The 17,054-nt window shown below is 43.7% G+C and overlaps 2 protein-coding genes and 1 long non-coding RNA gene across 7 annotated transcripts in view; 2 read left to right on the top strand and 1 right to left on the bottom strand.

Annotated features, from left to right (window-relative positions):
- Positions 1–16,141, bottom strand: part of LOC149304636 (uncharacterized) — a 46,853-nt gene extending 30,712 nt beyond the window's left edge. Inside the window, exons 1-5 of one of the 2 annotated variants that reach the window (XR_016271896.1) lie at positions 16,054–16,141; positions 13,567–13,751; positions 9,975–10,128; positions 9,013–9,136; positions 7,390–7,575 (exon numbers count right to left, since the gene is read on the bottom strand). This is a non-coding gene — a long non-coding RNA (uncharacterized LOC149304636). The remainder of the gene's footprint in view (positions 1–7,389; positions 7,576–9,012; positions 9,137–9,974; positions 10,129–13,566; positions 13,752–16,053) is intronic. The other variant, XR_016271897.1, reaches the window with a different exon arrangement.
- On the top strand, positions 807–7,126 carry LOC149304637 (calcineurin B homologous protein 2-like). Of its 3 annotated transcripts, XM_089478883.1 has the most exons (7): positions 821–980; positions 3,720–3,792; positions 4,266–4,346; positions 4,565–4,674; positions 5,188–5,249; positions 5,957–6,079; positions 6,346–7,126. In XM_089478883.1, exons 1-7 carry the CDS (start codon positions 911–913, stop codon positions 6,397–6,399), a joined length of 573 nt encoding a protein of 190 aa, XP_089335009.1. In that variant the 5' UTR covers positions 821–910; the 3' UTR covers positions 6,400–7,126. The 3 variants fall into 3 exon arrangements, with proteins under 3 accessions (XP_089335010.1, XP_089335009.1, XP_089335008.1); XM_089478884.1 differs by lacking the exon at positions 3,720–3,792 and having other exon boundaries at positions 807–980; XM_089478882.1 differs by lacking the exons at positions 821–980; positions 3,720–3,792 and having other exon boundaries at positions 3,823–4,346.
- LOC149304635 (ras-related protein ORAB-1-like) lies at positions 8,803–16,787 on the top strand. Of its 2 annotated transcripts, none has more exons than XM_089479251.1 (7): positions 8,803–9,181; positions 11,137–11,193; positions 11,719–11,791; positions 12,370–12,465; positions 12,955–13,050; positions 13,248–13,379; positions 14,231–16,787. In XM_089479251.1, the coding sequence occupies exons 1-7, from the start codon at positions 8,991–8,993 to the stop codon at positions 14,450–14,452; spliced, it is 867 nt and encodes a 288-aa protein (XP_089335377.1). In that variant the 5' UTR covers positions 8,803–8,990; the 3' UTR covers positions 14,453–16,787. The 2 variants fall into 2 exon arrangements, with proteins under 2 accessions (XP_089335377.1, XP_089335376.1); XM_089479250.1 differs by having other exon boundaries at positions 11,134–11,193.
- The last annotated feature ends 267 nt before the right edge of the window (positions 16,788–17,054 follow it).

The raw sequence follows: 17,054 nt of genomic DNA, 5'->3' as shown, positions 1-17,054 counted from the left end.
AGCTTGATGCCAACATAGGGTGACCCCATCCTAGGCAAGATTTCTTCAGAGGGGGTTTGCCATGGCCTTCCTCTGAGGCTGAGAGAATGTGAGTTGGCCAAGACAACCCAATGGGTTTCTATGGCTAAGTGGGGGATTCAATTGGCACTCTTCTGGAGCTCTAGTCCAACACTGAAACCTCAACACCATGGTGGTTCATGGAGTTTTCTTGGCAAGATTTCTTCAGACGGTTGCCATCAGGCTGAGAGAGTGTGCCTTGCCCAAGGCCATCCACTGATACTCCATATCTGAAGCCCTGTTTCTTCAAGCTCTAGTTTCTTGGAGTTGTAGTCCAAAAAGTCAAACCATATTGTTGTTGTGTGACTTCAAGTCATTTCTATCTCACCCAACTGTATCATGACTTTTTCTGGGGCTGAGAGTATGTGACTCGCCGTGCAGAGAGTTTCCTTGCCTGCCCCCCTTTTTTCTTGGGATGCCTCAACTCTTATTTCTGAATGCTCCATGAAACTTTGAAGTTACTGCAATACTAGACATTTGGCGGCAGAAGGGATATTTCATTGCAGGAGTTGATATTTCATTTGAGAGGCATTGTGCTTCTTTTGCCCACCCTCAATTCTGCTGAAGAAGCGCCTTAGCCAACTCAAAAGATTAGACATTGAATTTTCTAAGAGCTACTTTGCACTGCTTTGCCGGTTCTCGGTTTCCACCTTAAAACGGCCTCTGCTTGGCCCTTCCCAAGTCCATCCTCCCCTTGTAGCTGATAAGCTGCCTGGCTTTGGCAACAGCTGCTGGGAGGGAGCCTTGCTCTGAAGTTGGTAGGGGCTCCAATGTTCATATAGATGCATGCTCAGAAGATACCCTGTAAATAGCTCTTCCTGCCCTGAGTGGCAAAGGGACCTCCTCTTCCAAGATGGGAGCCCAAAATTCTCAGCCGGTCACCGCCATCCCCGAACAAGAAGAAATCATGGCAGAAACTGGCTGTAAGGATAAACTTTGGAGAATGGTTTGTTTTCTTTCCCTTTAACTGCATGCAGGTTAGTTCTGTCAAAGAGAAGAGAAGAAGAAATACAGGAGAACTTGTTGGGAGGGGAGGCAATAGCCGCAACTTGGATCCAGAGTCCAAAGGGTCTATTAGGGCTCTATTAGTAGCGGTTCTGAAATTGTGGGTCGCAGCCCCTTTGGAGGTTGAATGATCCTTTCACAGGGGTCGACTAAGACCACTGGAAAACAGTAGCAAAATTGCAGTTATGAAGTTGCAACCAAAATAATGTTATGGCTGGGGGGGTCACCACAACATGAGGAATTGTATTAAAGGGTCGTGGCATTAGGAAGGTTGCGAACCACTGGTCTAGAGTGCCAGCATTGGACCTTTGCCTAATAATGCTACTAGGTTTCGCCCCCAAATTAGAATGCTCTTTATTGTCCAGGGATGAGTCCTAATTCAAGGAAACTTTGCTTAGAATTTGGCCCTAAGAAGTCCAGTTGCAGATTAAAACCTTGGTGGGTCTGTACTAGGAAGGGGGAATTCTCCCTAGGGGTTAGATCTATCAAGTAGTGGGAATGGATCTACAGGTGAAAGGTAGAAGGAGTGAGTGACAGAGAGTGTCTTTGTGATCAGACAGAATGAAAACTAGAGCTTCGTAAATGAAGAACTAAAGCAGGGAGTGAGATACTTGTTGTTGGCAGTGCTGGTGGGGAATAAGGGATGTTAAAGGTCTGCAAGAATCTTGGGTTCTTATTCCAGGTTCTTGGGGAGGTTTGTTAAAGAAAAGGTGGGGAAAGGCAGCATGCAAAGGGTCCACAAGGGCCATCTGTTCCAGCCCTGCTATGCAAGAATACATAGCTAAAGGACTTCTGGAAGATGCCCATCCAACCTCTGTTGAAAGACTGCCAAAGAAGGAGAGTCCATTGCCCTCTGAGGCAGTCCATTCCACTGTTGAACAGTTAAAGAAATGTCCTCAAGGCTCAAAGTCTTGAGGATGCAGTGAGATAGGAGTAAACATAGGAAACGGCCAGGTTCACCATGTTCTCCTTCCCGAAATGAAGTGGTCTGGCCTTGAGCTGCACCTTCCCCAAGAGGTAGGTTACGTCGGAGAAGGAGACTTGTGAGACCCACAAACTTTATTGCTAACTTTGCAAATGGGAGAAAGTTCTGGCAGATGGCATGGAGTATAGAAATCTTGTGCACTTTCCAATTGTGGGGAAAGAAAGCAATATGTTGTAGTTGTTGTTCTAAGGAGTAAGTCTGAAACAGGGACTTGTGACAAAGGTTCTTTTTACAGGGAGAGACTTTTGTGCTTGGAGGGTGGAATGGGATTCTGACTCCGTCCTGTCACTGTCCATTTTTAAAGTTTCTTTTCCCAGCTGCTGTTTTGATCTAAGCAGGAATCCTGAGCTGGAAGCTGGGCCCCACCCCAAGCCTTGCATCTCCTCTGGCAGCTGGCCTCCTATTGTCTCAAGGCTCCAGGAGGGAGAAAGGGAAGGGATGCTGCCCAGCTTTATACAGCAACATTGCCTCCTTTACTTCTCTACATCTCAAAGCAGGGAAAATACCCAGGTTGGGTGTTGCTGTTGGAAGAACAAAACAAGACATAATGTGCCACCAATTTCTTTTCTTGCACAGGGCAAGTCATTTTCCCAGCAGGATCATTAAATCCAGTTCAGGGGAACCTTCAGTCATTCATTCACAAATTCCAGGGAGATACAAATTAATTACAGTACACAAGCAACCAAAATTCAATTTTGAGGGAATGGGTTGTTTTTCTAGAATTGAATTTATTGGGGAAAATGTCATAGGCTGCGTCCACACTGCAGAAATAATCCAACCTGACATGGCTTTGAGTGCCATGGCTTCATGCTATGGAAGTGTAATGGATGGATGGATGGATGGATGGATGGATGGATGGATGAGAAAGCAAATCAGTGTTTCCAGGATAGATTATACTCTTGCCTTTAACCAAGGGAAGGTCCTAAGAGTCAAAGTGCAGTCCTTACATCGACCCATGGATAAGTCGACTCAGGTCTTTTGAGTCAAGTTTTTGGACTCAAGTTTCTAGACTTATACATGAACATAGACAGTAAATGGTAGGTCCAGGGATTGCTGAGAGGAGAGACGTAGCATAGCTCCACCTATGGCAAGTTTACACAATGTTCTAGCACTACAGAATCACAGCCTTACTGTTATGGGGTCCATAGTGAACTAGGAGATTGCAGAGAGATCTTGTGACACCTTTGAGACTAACTGAAAGGAATTGGCAGCATGTGCTTTCGTAGACATCAGTGGTTGGACGCACTCCTCCAAATTCCTTGCGAAATAGATCTGCCTGAACTTGCCCTCTAAGGATGCATCTGCACTGGAGGAATAACCCTGTTTGGCACCGCTTTAACTCTGTCTGGCTCAAGGCTATGGAATTCTGGGAGTTGGAGTCGCTTTAACTGCCCTGGCTCCACTCTGGGCCCACAACAAACTTCAACTCCCAGAATTCCATAGCCTTGAGCCAGGATACTGAAAAGTGGAGCCAAATCGGATTATTTCCCCAGTATGGATGCAGCCCTAGTCTACAAACAGTTAACGTATCCATCTAGGAGAAATGTTAATTGCTGCTGACATTTTTATTTTGTAAATGCATTGACGGCAAGGTCATTCTGCTGGCAGCCTGGGGCACTTCCTTTGGTTAATCATTATAAATGCTCCTTCTCTCTTGCTCTCTTTCTGCCAGTCTCCCAGGCTAATGTTTTACGCCTTTACCAGCGCTTCCAGGCCCTGGACAAGAATGAAAAGGGCTACCTCAGGTAAGCGGAGAAGGAAGAACGCATTATGGGCTAGGAACAATCAAGGCCCTGTCAGCCCCGACATCTTGTTGTGTACTATAAAATTGTGTTTTTATCCCTTACGCATCTCTTTTCAATTGTTTTAATGTTGTTAATAGTGTAATTCTATGTTCACATCGACCTTTTCTGTTTGCAAGTATATGGGTTCTTGAGTATACCGTTGGCCCTCCTTATCCACGGATTCAAGCCATCCACAGCTCAAAAAAGTATAAATTCCAAACAGCAAACCTTGATTTTGCCATTTTATACAAGGGGCACTATTTTGCTATGCCATTGTATTTAATGGGATATGAGCGTCCACGGATTTTGGTATCCTCAGGGGGATCCTGGCACCAAACCCCAATGGATAACAAGGACCCACCGTCTATGCGTGGGTCTATCTTATGCTACCAGGATGAGTTTTCCTACAGCTGTATCCTCTCTTTTCTCTCCAGCAAATATGATCTTGAAGGAATTGGTGCACTAGCAGTGAATCCCATTGGGGATCGGATCATCAATGCCTTCTTCCAAGATGGGTGCGTATATTGGTGGATTTGTGAGAGAGGGAGGGAGAAAGAGAGAGTCCAAGTCAAAGCCAAAGGCTGCCATGCTGGGAAAGACTGATGTTCAACTGCTGTAGAAATTTCTACAGTTGCATCTCTATAATGGCTACCCAAGAAACGTCCTCATGACCATCCACCAAGTGATCAGTTTGAATACGTGAGCTACTATGAAGGGCTTTCTTTCTGCCTAGGAGAGAGACCACTGACTTCCGCACTTTTGCCCGTGTGTTGGCCCACTTCCGTCCAGTGGAAGGACCAGGAGGATCCGAAAATGTCAACAGCCGGCTTAGCAAGCTGAAGTGTGAGTCCGTCTGCATCGTTGCTGATGGGGTGGGAAGTCACAGCAGAAAAGCAAGTTTACAAACAAGAGCCTTTCTTTTTGCAAGAAAGAAAGAAAGAAAGCCAAGATGCCCTAGAGCAGTGATTCTCAATCTTCCTAATGCTGCAACCTTTAATACTGTTCCTCATGTTGTGGTGACCCCCAACCATAAAACTGCGGTGTCTTGGTTCCTAAGACCATCAGAAATATGTGTTTTCCTATGGTCTTAGGCGACCCCTGTGAAAGGGTCATTCAACCACCAAAGGGGTTGCGACCCACAGGTTGAAAACTGCTACCCTAGATGGACAATTCTTCCATCAGTGCCAAAATCCCTGGCTTTGATAATGTGGGAGTTTGACATATGAAGGCATGCAACCTGAACATTAACTTTTCTTATCTAGGGGCAGGACAGGGTGAAACTCACCCAGCCTTTAAATCTTATGCATAATTACCCATCCCCATTATTAATGCTTTGTCATTCTGATTTCTGTGAAGTTGCTTTTCAGCTATACGATCAAGACAAGGATGGGAAGATCTCAAGAGCTGAAATGCTGCAGGTGATTAATGTCTGCATGTCCGCTTGGGAAGATTACTTGGGTGGGGCAAAACGTGCGTGAGCCATTAAAATATGGGAGGGTGCTTTTTTAAATTTTATTTTATTTTTAAGGAGGTGCGTGTGAGGCCAGTCACCTCCCTGACTGAGTCTATCCATCTGGTGTGCGGTCTTCCTCTCTTTCTACTGCCGTCTACCTTTCCCAGCATTATTGTCTTTTCTTTGTAACCCATGACTTCTCATGATGTGGCCAAAGTACGACAGCTTCAGTTTGATCATCTTGGCTTCCAGGGGGAGTTCAGGCTTGGTCTGTTCAAGGAACCATTTGTTTGCTTTGGTTGTCCACAGTATCCTCAGCTATACATCTCAAATGAGTTGATTTTCTTCTTATCCACATTTTTCATTGTCCACCTCTCACAAATGTACATAGTGAAGGGGCATAGGTTACAAAGTCTGAAAACAGTTCTCACAGATTCCCTTTAAGTTCAGATCAATTTTTGAGAAGGTGGCCGTTTGAAAGCAGACATGACCCTGTTCATGGAGGAGCTGAAATGTTCACAACTTGTGGTCCAACAACACCATCAAGCCCTCCATCACAGATTTATATTCGCTAAGAGATCAGAGGGAGGGAACAATTCCCCCACCCCTTCTCTGTTAATGTCTCAAATCCCTCTATTTTCTGTTCCTGCTGTCTTTGTTCCCCAACTTCAGGTGCTGAGAATGATGATTGGGATCCAGGTGACGGACGAACAACTTGAATGCATTACAGACCGAACCATCCAGGAGGCTGATAAGGATGGAGACAATGCCATCTCCTTTGAGGAATTCGCAAAGGTCCGGTTGGTTACACATTATGAAACTTCCCTTACATTGCAATGATGTAGACTCTATGGAGCATATATATTATGCCTAACATGATGGTGGCTACTGATCTTCCAAAGGGAAGGGCTGTACTCTGCAATCTCTTTATTATTCCTTACTCACATTCCTCCAACCAAAACTTAAGACCTGGTACTGGAAACCAATTCTAAGTGTTAACCACTAAAACCCAAAGCAAAAACCTTGTAATGACATCCATCACTCTCTTTTCCATTTCACAGTCTGTAGAAAAGCTGAATATTGAACAAAAAATGAGCCTCCGAATCCTGAAATGATCTGAAGGGCACCAGAGAATCCCTCCCCAAAGTTAGAAGCAAATCAACCCGGTCTCTGGTCGGGAAATGACAGCAACGGATGGAGTGTGGGATCCAGTGGAGTATCACTGCTCTTCTTCATGGTCCCACAGTGACCCATAGCTAGAGAAGTCCTCCATTTAAACTGGCTTCCTTTGTGAAGATTAAGATTGGACCAGGGTTACTGGACCGATGCGTACCTGTACTACACATAAGCAGATTTCCATCCATGGTTTATTAGCTCCATCACAGCAGTTCAACCAGAAATTGATCTAACTTTTTCTTTTTCGTAATATTCAAAGTTGTGCATTTCCATTTAACATACTAGAACAAATACCCAAATAGATATTTTGAAAGACAAGATCAGAGAGTAACGTGGCATTCTTCCCTCCTCTTTTCCCCATTGACACAAAGACAGAATATGCTGATTCTCATGCTGAAGAGACACTTTCACAAGTAATGCATGACTTCTTGTTTGGGAAAATCATCCTTAGCTTGGGAAAAGGAGGTGCTGATACTTTTGCAATTTGGTCTGTGTATTAGCCATTGTTATCTTCCAACACCCTTTGCAACAAATATACCTCAACAGGATGAGGAGCAACAAAATTAAAGGCTGGTGATCTCCAAATGAAGAGTCACATTTTCATGCAATTGTGACAACTGTGTAAATCCAAAGATTCAATAAAAGGAAACATGTTTTTAAAGCAAAGCCTTAGAATTCAATTATTCCTTCTGACTTCTCTTACCTCAACCACAGTCTCACTCATTACAGAACATTTCCACACATAGTTAAATTTAGTTTTAAATTTGTTGTTATTTGCCATCAATTAAACCGTCTAACTAAAAATAATAATAGTTGTAAGCTGCTCTGAGAACCTTTCTATCTGTGAAATGTTGTAGGGTATAGGATTGTGTGATGTACCATTTACGCACCAAGCGCAATACTTAACCAGTGAAAAGTCTTTCTCTTACCCATCTGTTGAAATGGAGGAACCGAACCGGGATTGTCAGCTGGCAAAACTCCTTTTCTTCTGAATGAAGGCTACTCGGTTTCAGTCCTTAATGGTTTCATTTCTTACATCTATCCCTTTTGACTTTCCCTGCTGTTCTTTTGTACTTAATGCACCTTTCTCCTTTTGTGATCAGCCTTTCCTGTGGCTTGTTAAAAAAAAAATAGGAAAAGAAAATTATGAAATATGCATGAATTTGCTGTAGTATCTATGCATGCTTTTGCTGAGTAGGACAAAAAATAGTGCTGGGGGGAGCCCTGTAAAAGGGCATTTTGTTCATAGCCTCTGTGAATGAAGAAGGAAGAGGCAGTGCAGATCTAGGACACGTTTTGTTACAATTAGAAAGAAAAATATCACGTTAAAGCTAGAACGCAAAGGGATCTTGTAGCACCCTTGAGACTACCTGAAAGAAAGAAGTTGGTAGCATAGGCTTCTTTCAGTTAATCTCAAAGGTGCTACAAGATCCCTTAGCATACTGATTTTTCAGACTAACACGGCTATGTTTTTGAATTTTAAGTGTGTTGTGAAGCAGAGTGATACCCACCAAAGCTCCTACTAAAATATAAGTCAGTTAGTTTATCCCATGAATATCCCAGAAAAATCATGTAATTGTGCGAAACGATTTCACGCCACATCGCACAAAACCCACCATTAAAGTGGCCCCAAAGAAGCACTGATGCGCATCTTTTTACTTTTATTTTTTACTTAAAAGTGCTGCTAAATTTCTTTTTTCTTTTCATGCCGCAACAGACTAACATGGCTATTTCTTGGAGGGGGGGACACACACTACCAAAAACCAATTAATAACTAATCAATGGTTCCAAATGTTTCTGCTTTGATTGTGCAAGTATTCCTGCATGGCAGAATGGGGTTAGAGTGGATGGCCCTTGAGATCTTGTCCAACACTATGATTCTGTGAAAATAAGTGCAATTTACAATCACCCCACAACTCCCCCTGACATCCCATACTTTTAGGAATCAGGGGAGGATGCTAAAGAGGAAAATGGCCTGGTATTGAGCAGCGAGGCATATCATGTGCCACCATTCACTTCCTGCATCTTTTCTAGGCTCATCTATTTAGACCCTCACCCTACAAGCCCAACCAGTCACCCAGCCACTATTTCTGCAGCAGGGACCCTCCTCCCTGCTTTACAGCTTCATCCCTCCATCTCCATCCCTCCATCCTCCAAGATGAAAGACAGCAGCAGGTCCATCCCTTTCCCTTCCCAGCCAATCCTCTGCTTCATCAGATGATGTCATCTCCAACATCTGGCCAATGGCAGGGCCTACAGCTGGGAGAGCATCTTCTTTGCTGCAAAACAGAGGAGGGCTGGGGAGGGAGGCAAAGAGCTGCTGGAAGGGGGGAAATCTGGGGAAGAGGGAGCCAGAGGGTGGGGAGAGGTCCTTTGTTTCTTCACTTGAAAGGGGCAATCCTAGTGCTTTGGGGTAGAATTTAGCCTCTGCCTCAGGCGCTGCTAGATTTGGGATTGCAGGCCTTGTGGTCCAGCAACAAGGGGATGCTACTACAATGGACTAGCAGGGCTATTTCTGTAATAACGGGGGATGGTTCAGGCTGCCACTCTACCTGCATGGGACTTCATCCATCCTCTGTCCTCACTCTCCAGCAGATACTGTGAAAAAGAGGGACCAGTCTTCTCCCAGAGAGAAACCCTTCGCCTATCCTCTTGCTCTGCAGGACCAGACAGCACCTGCTTGGAAGGTGAGAACACTGGATCCAAAGCACAGAGGAAACGGTAACACCGCCCTTCCATTTCACCTTCAAATCCATCTCTTTTTTCCTGAAGCAGGGACAGAAAGGAGGATGGCAGGGAGGCAGGGAGGAAGGAGACCAAGATTTCTTCCTTCTCCAACAGAGCTGGCTTTTTTGGGGATCATACAGGACGAACTGGAAGACATTTTACTGCATTGCTACTAGCTGGGGCGGGGGCAGGATAGCCGAAGGAGTAAGGCAGCACATTATGCCTGCTTCCAAGAGTCTGTGTTTCAGGCTAATTCTAGAGAGATGGGGCCAAATGTAATCATTTTTTGGCAGGTCCCCAATAGATGGTACCAAATACAGGGGCAGATCTGGACCTTGCTCCTAAAAAGTGTAGTCGTAGCTCTTCTGCAACAGGCCAGCATTCATTTCCCTGGTTAACGCAGAAGACAGAACTTAATCACAGCCATCTCTACGTTTGGTTTTAGTTAAACAGTGGTTGTTTGTGTAATCTAGGAGAAAAATATGTCTGCATTTAAATAAGTGACGAGCATATTACAGCCAAACTGGTTTGATGGTTTGCTCTCTTCACAGGGAGGGTTCCTTGGGAAATATAGTTTTTTGATAGGGCAGTTTGGGGGGGGGGGGGTGGCGGCTAACGATTCCTGCCAAAATTCTCAGCACTGGACTACAATTCCCAGGATTCTTTGGCAAAGCCATTACAGTTAAAACTATTATAAAATCATTATGTCTGTTGTGCGCAATGGCCCTGAGAAACTAGCTGGTTTACAGTGACAGCTGGTTTTATAAGGGGGAAAAAAACCTCCTACCTCACTCAGATGCAGAACGCAGGCCGAAAAGCAGCTTAATTTGAGCCAAGGGTAGTGTTGCCAAGTTTTCAAATCAGCAGGAAGAAGCCACGGAAACTCATGACATGCAGATTTTGACAATCAGGAAGGAGTTATTGACAAGTCTGTGTTCTACCTAAACACCAAATAAATGGATTTACTGCAGTTAATTCAGCCATGTATTTTAAGATATTGTCCATGTTCACAAATTTACACAATGCACACATTTTGACGAAGGGCTCACACTCTGGAATATGGGTTTGTTTGTTTTTTGCATCAGTGTAAAAAGAAAAGCTTTCCAACCTTCAAATCAGGGACACCAGCCTTTCCTATAAAGGACGGGGTTTCTGGCCCTGAAATAAGTGTAATCTGTTAAAATAAGGGAAACCTGGCAATCCTACCCAGGGATCTAATCCCGGAAAATGTGAAGTACCTCTGGAAAGATGTCTGATGGGCTCATGGATTTCAATAAGGTTCAGAAACTTTTACTGACAAATTAAAGGTCTGGGAATAAGAAAGTTAAAGATAGCTAAGGACTCAAGGAGTCACCTGATTGATAAGTATAATCATGGCAAGGTAGCATGGATAACATACTGAATATACCCTAGCTTTAGAGAACTGAATATACCCTACATTTAGATAATTAAATGGCACTCAAACAAATTGAGATGTATGTATATATAATGCATCTGATGAAGTAGACTGAAGTCTAGTAAAGCTCATTGCTGCCAACATCTTTCTTTCGGTGAGTCTCAAAGGTGCTACAAGATCTCTCTACATACTGATCCTACAGACTCACACGGCTATATCTTTAAACTGGGATATATGTGACTTTTCATAATAAGAAATAATGTGTCTTGACAATCTGAACTGAAAACTGGGCCGCAATCGGAGGAAAAAAGGGGGAGAGGAAGTAGTTCAAAAATACAGTTTTGAAACTGCTCCCTGCAACCATTCCCACCTTTTCAAATTTTGGAACAAGTATTCCCCACTCCTTGAATTCATTAAGAAGGAATATGTAAGATGTATATTTTAAAATTCTATACACAACTACTGTATTCTTCTCTCTCCAAAAGGCAAACTGAACCCAGGGAACTACAACATCCTACCTAGCCTTGTCCTTTTTGTCCACTTAAAATAGCAGGACACCGAGGTTTTCTGCATGTCTGCCTGCCAGTATGTCAACCATCAGCCCTGAATAGTGAGTATCAAGCCAAGGAGAAAGAAACCCTGTTGGTAAGGGATGATTTACACAGATACAGTGGATGTGATGCTTAGTAAACAGGGTTTTCACCAGGCCATTCACATTTAAGTCATTCTTGGTCACTGGGTTTTGGATGCCTGCCCAGAGGTATGTACACAGAACTAGTGACATCTGGACAATTGTTATTTGCCATTCAACCAGCCTCAACAAATGGCAACTGTATGTATTCCAAACCTCTATGAACCTGTCATTGACAGACCTGCTCAGGTCTTGCAAAATCAAGACAACCATGGCTCCCTTGATTGAATCAATCCATCTTCCTCTTTTCCACTTTACAAAGCATCATATTCTTTTCCAAAGAATCATCTCATGTCATGATATGTCCAAAGCACAATAGCCTCAGTTTAGTCTTCTGTCCATAACCAGATTTCAACCCTCTCCTCCTAAGGTAGGGGGAAAGTCCTTATAAACTAGATCATTTCAATTGCTCAGTTTTGTTTCTCTTTCCTTCTTCCCCAACAGTGACTATTTGTTTAAACTGCTGCTGATTGGTGATTCTGGCGTTGGGAAGTCGTGTCTCCTGCTCCGCTTTGCAGTAAGTGCTCACAGTGAAGAATTCAATGACCTTCAGTAGGGCCAGCCGTACCTTTAGGCAGAGTGAAGGAACTATGGCTGTAGTTTTTTTGTGGGTTTTTCGGGCTCTGTGGTTATGTTCTAGAAGAGTTTATTCCTGACATTTCGCCAGCATCTGTGGCTGGCATCTTCAGAGAATGCTTGCCTGGAAAGGAATTGGGTATATACATCCTGTGGGACCCTGGGTTGGGAGGAGTGATTTACATCTGGGTATTCTTCTGAATGGCAAGGCCTCAGGGTGGGGGGATATGCAAGGAGGAGTTGTGTCTGTTTAACTAGAGATGCATTGTCTGCTGGGAAAAACCCTGATCCTGGGTGGTTTTCATTTGCATTTTTCTGGGTCTTAAATTTGGTGTTTTCAGAACTGGGAACCAAACTTTGCTCACTTCTTTCCTGTTGAAGTTGTCCAGGTGTTTGTGGATTTCAGTGGCTTCCCTGTGCATCCTGACCTGATAGTTGTTGGCATGGTCCAGAATTTCAGTGTTTTCAAGCAGACCATGTTATAAAATGCTGATATTTTCCTCTCTTCTTCTTCTCTAGGATGATACCTATACAGACAGTTACATCAGCACCATTGGTGTAGATTTCAAAATAAGAACAATTGAGTTGGAAGGAAGGACAATTAAGCTGCAAATTGTGAGTACATCCCATTGGGTTGAAAAACCGTAAGAAGAAAAGCAACCCACTGGTGTTCCTTTTCTTCAAAAGGCAAACATTACACCAGCTAGTAGAAAGGACAGAGGCTTCCAATCCTATACCCTCAAAAGCTGCATGGAATACAAAACCTCTGCAGATGCAAGCTTTTCTTTTTCTGGCCTGACAAAATGAACTAGAAACAGTTTTTATCGAGCAGCTTGGACAAGTAGAGAATCCACTTTCTCCTCTAACATCTGGTGCAATCTGTCACAATCTTTTGTAAAGCTTCATTGCATGGTACAATGCAACAACCACCTGCACTAGAAGGGAACCAGGTTCAGATTCAGCAAAGTTCATGGGGTTTCCTAGTGGGCAATAGGTCCAAAGAATGAAGAGTAGGACCAAAAATACCAGCATTGCATTGTTGTTGTGGTTAAGTTGATTTATACAGATTAAAACAGGCTGCTATCCATTCCTTCTCTGTTCCAGTGGGACACAGCAGGGCAGGAGCGCTTCCGAACGATCACTTCCAGCTATTATCGAGGCGCGCATGGCATCATCATTGTGTATGATGTGACCGACCAGGTGAGATACCCAGAAGCCAGATTTCCATGGAAGGAAAGCCAGTGCAATGCTTGAGGGACTCAGATAGGCAATGAGGAAAAGGGCTAGGAAAATGGGTTAGTTATGGGGGTTCAGCTGGGGTCATGCTTTCCCCTGACATCCCACAAAAGCACACTGACGCAAGGGGTTTCTCTGGCCTCCCTCTCTCACTTTTCCAGGATTCGTTCAACAATATGCAGCTCTGGATGGAGGAGATCAACCGCTATGCCAGTGAGAATGTGAACAAGCTGATTGTAGGAAATAAGAGCGACCTTACTAGCAAGAAAGCAGTGGACTACACCACAGCCAAGGTACACATGTAGGGAGAAGGGATGGAACGTCACACACCACCTTTTCCTAAATTCCTATCAAAGAAAATATGCAATAAACTAGGCATTTAAATTTTTTAAAAGATAAAAGTATAAAACAATATATTTGCCACATACTGCTATAATATCGAACATTATCATTTTGAAGCCAAAGTCAGCGTATTCTTACCAGTTCACAAACCAGCTTCCAACTCCAACACCACAGCCTTGTTCCTAAGATTTCTTTTAATTCAGCAAAACATCTCATTGCTATCCCATACTGAAAGGGGTGAAAGAAAAAGCTGCCTGGGATCAGTGTAACCTGTCCTAGAAGATGAGGGTCCATTCATCCTATTTCTATGTTCAAAGTGTTCCCTGGAAAATGGAAGCAACTACTGTCAAAGACTCCAGGAAAAGTACAAAATATAAAATAACCACTGATCATATGTAAGGCCTAAAATGGTGACAACACATTCGGCAGCAAATTCTTAAATAAAGAATCCAAGTAGCATAGTATTTCACATGTACAGCGGGACCTTGTTATTCGCTGAGGTTTGGTTTCAGGATCCCCCGTGGATAACATCCATGGATGCTCAAGTCCCATGAAATATAATGGCAGAGCAAATAGGTGTCCCTTATATAATAAAATGGCAAAATGAAGGTTTGCTTTTTGGAATTTATACTTTTTTGGAATATTTTCAAGCTGTGGATGCTTGAATCTGTAGATAAAAAATCCATGGATAAGGAAGCCTGACTGTACATTTGCCAACACAGTTCTTTCCCTCTTAGCAAAAGTAATGCCAATTACTGTTGTTGTTTTCACTGTTGTTCCGTCCTGAATTCCTTACCTGCAGGAATATGCAGACTCCCTCGGGGTGCCCTTCTTAGAGACCAGTGCAAAAAACGCCACCAACGTTGAACAGGCATTCCTGACTATGGCAGCTGAGATCAAGAACCGAGTGAGCAGCGGTCCCACCCAGAACGACAGCCACAAATCCAACCTCCACATCCAGAGCGGCCCCCTGCGGCAAGAGGGATCGGGCCAAGGAGAAGACGGAGGCGGAAGCTGCTGCTAAAGAGCACTCACCCCAAGAGCAAGGAAAGTGGAAGGTTTGGAGAGCGTGTGTGTGTGTTGGGGTCAGCAACCCTGGGGCCTGCGTAACAACTAAAGGCACCTGGACTACCCTTTTCTGCATAGCATCCCTACTTGTCTTTATAGAATTGGAATGCACAATGAGACTTCTGCTGGTAAAGCAGCCTTGGCTAATCTTTGTTTCCTTCATCCTACTCTTCTGACTTTGGAGCCGTAATATCTGTTCCTGCCCAGCCGCCACCTTGTAACTTGCCGCATATGCAGCACAATTCCCCCGATGCTGACAACGCTCCCATTTAGTCCACTGGGAGGACATGAACGTCCCACTAGACTAGACTGTCCAAAAGTATAGGAGCTGGCCAAGTTACACAACAAGGGAACGTCAGGAGTTCCAAAACATGTTGGGGAAGGGGGAAAGGTTTTCATACAAGGATCATTCATCTGGAACTATCATGATTTCCTGATCCTTCTGCCTTTGAAACGGGCACATCCACCATTTGGAGCATGCGCTGAACATCACTTCATGGGCTACTAACCACCATATCCCTTCCACCACCCCCATCACACACACACACATACATACACCATCAGTCTCTTATTTCATTTTGGAAAGTTTTAAGACTAATATAAACAATGGATGGCTTCATTCTGCTCCTTCACAGCCACTGCTATTTGGTACTTCCAGGGACAAAACTACATTCCACACATGCATTAGTTTTATACCACTTTAACTCTCATGAATGTTGGGAAAATGGAGAAATTTCCATTTGCTCTTTTCCATCCCCAGTTTTTTTCCCCTCTCTCCCTGCAAAGAACTTCAGATCCTAAGTTCCCTACAAAGGAAAAGGAGGGAAAAAACTATTAACCAGACACAGAAAGACTATGCTTCTCCAGCCCTCCTTCACTGTCTTCCCAATGCTGATACTCCTAAAACACTTCCAGCTAGAAAGAGGAGGAGAATACAAAGACTCTATAAAAAGAAGATTCACTGTCAGTGGCTTTAAGAACTGAGGTATACCTGTGCTGCACAACGGTGTGTGATTCTGCTTTGTGTGTATGGTGTACAATGTAATACAATGCTGATGCCGAACACATCAGTGCATTTCCTCTGTGTGTGTCTGTCTGCACACACACACAATTTGAGAGTCGCACAGAGGTGATGTATTAGTTATAGGAGCCAAAACACTGTGGGAGAAAATATTTGGAACTGGGAATCCGACAGCATTAATGCTGAAAATCTTTAATCTGATGGTATGAATATCCAAGGGTAGTACCATGAACCCTAAACAAATTTTGGAGAGACTATAATTTAACAAAAGACTAAAGCGAGGAAGAATAGATGCAAAAACAAGGGGGGTGTTCCCATTCGCCTATAAAGCGGATCATGATGCGCTCACACCCTTAATATTGTACAGTACAGTACAGACTCTGTCTGGAACAACTGGAGTTGTACCAACAGGTTTCAGCTTACACCCTTCTTAGTATTGTACCCACTTTGCCTGGAACAACTGGAGATTCCTAAAGAAACAGTCATCCTGCTTCCATGTATTTCATAGACCAGAAGGAAAAAGAAAGTAGCAGTACCTTAAGCATTTGGAGAGCTTGTACCGGTTTAAATGCTTGCTTCCCGGTTCTGGCAGGCTTCAAAGAAGTAGACAGGAAAAGTCAGATCACTCAATACTTCTCTTCCTCTGGGCAAGAAGAGCTATGCAGGTTCTTTTCTCTCTCTCTCAATCTGGAGAAGCACAGAACAGCCTTCTATGAGAGTAGAAAGTCTCTGGCAGCTTTCACTGTTTCTATCTGAACTGCCTTCTCTTAATGAGATTCAGTCTAATAAGAATAGTATATTGCAGGGTCGGGCAAAGCGTGGCCCAGAGGTCTGTTTTTGCCAACCCCAGCATTGCAAAATGTGTTTTGGCCCCCCAAAGTACCCCCAAATGTGCTCTAGGGAGTTTTCACCATGTTCTTTTCAGTCTTGGAAACTGTCTGGAGAATGGGAGAAACAGTAACTGGACATGACCCAAGGAGCGTTATAGAGGAGCCAGGCCCACCAATTTTACTTTTCAGACTCCCTTTTACCTCATCTATCAACAATGCAACTTCTGCATGACTTGAATTTTAAATTGCACAGGCAAAAGAGGCAGGCTGTGTGTGTAATTTCTTTTTTTCAAACAATTCCATACTTTTTGTCTGGTTGCATACTTCAAAAAACAAATAAGCAAACCCTGCAATAATGGATCCCTTCCCAGTTCATCTCCATCTACCCTGAACTTCCCTTCCCATACTTTGTGTGTCAACAATAAACCATCTTCATCCTCCTCTTGCCTCTGTCTGGGTTATACAGTAAAAGGGGCTTTTCTCCAGCCCAAAAGGAAAGGTAAGGGCAAGAGGGTCCCAGTAATGGTTGCTGGGAATGTCTGTGGGGGCTCCAGAGGAAAGACATTTGCTGACTGAAGCAAAAGACACTTGGAGAAGCTAATCTAGCAGCTGGTCTTGTTCCTTGATCGTAAAAATATGAGCCATTACTTGAACACAATGTTTGTTTCCTTGAAATTCAGGTCAAAATTCTCACTAGTCCATATTCA

The sequence above is a fragment of the Sceloporus occidentalis genome, unplaced genomic scaffold (assembly GCF_023333645.1).
Source record: "Sceloporus occidentalis isolate IW3139 unplaced genomic scaffold, rSceOcc1.0.p SCAF_13, whole genome shotgun sequence".
NCBI classification, from domain to species: Eukaryota; Metazoa; Chordata; class Lepidosauria; order Squamata; family Phrynosomatidae; genus Sceloporus; species Sceloporus occidentalis.
This window is presented reverse-complemented; position numbering and strand designations above follow the sequence as displayed.

Excerpts from the sequence above, each read along its gene's own strand:
- LOC149304637 (XM_089478882.1), top strand. The coding sequence starts at position 4,099 with ATGCCATTGTATTTAATGGGATATGAGCGTCCACGGATTTTGGTATCC. Across the intron at positions 4,347-4,564 it reads AATGCCTTCTTCCAAGATGG|GAGAGAGACCACTGACTTCC; the intron begins GTGCGTATATTG and ends CTTTCTGCCTAG. Across the intron at positions 5,250-5,956 it reads CAAGAGCTGAAATGCTGCAG|GTGCTGAGAATGATGATTGG; the intron begins GTGATTAATGTC and ends CCCCAACTTCAG.
- LOC149304635 (XM_089479250.1), top strand. The coding sequence starts at position 8,991 with ATGGTTCAGGCTGCCACTCTACCTGCATGGGACTTCATCCATCCTCTG. Across the intron at positions 11,792-12,369 it reads GTCTCCTGCTCCGCTTTGCA|GATGATACCTATACAGACAG; the intron begins GTAAGTGCTCAC and ends CTTCTTCTCTAG. Across the intron at positions 13,051-13,247 it reads TGTATGATGTGACCGACCAG|GATTCGTTCAACAATATGCA; the intron begins GTGAGATACCCA and ends TCACTTTTCCAG.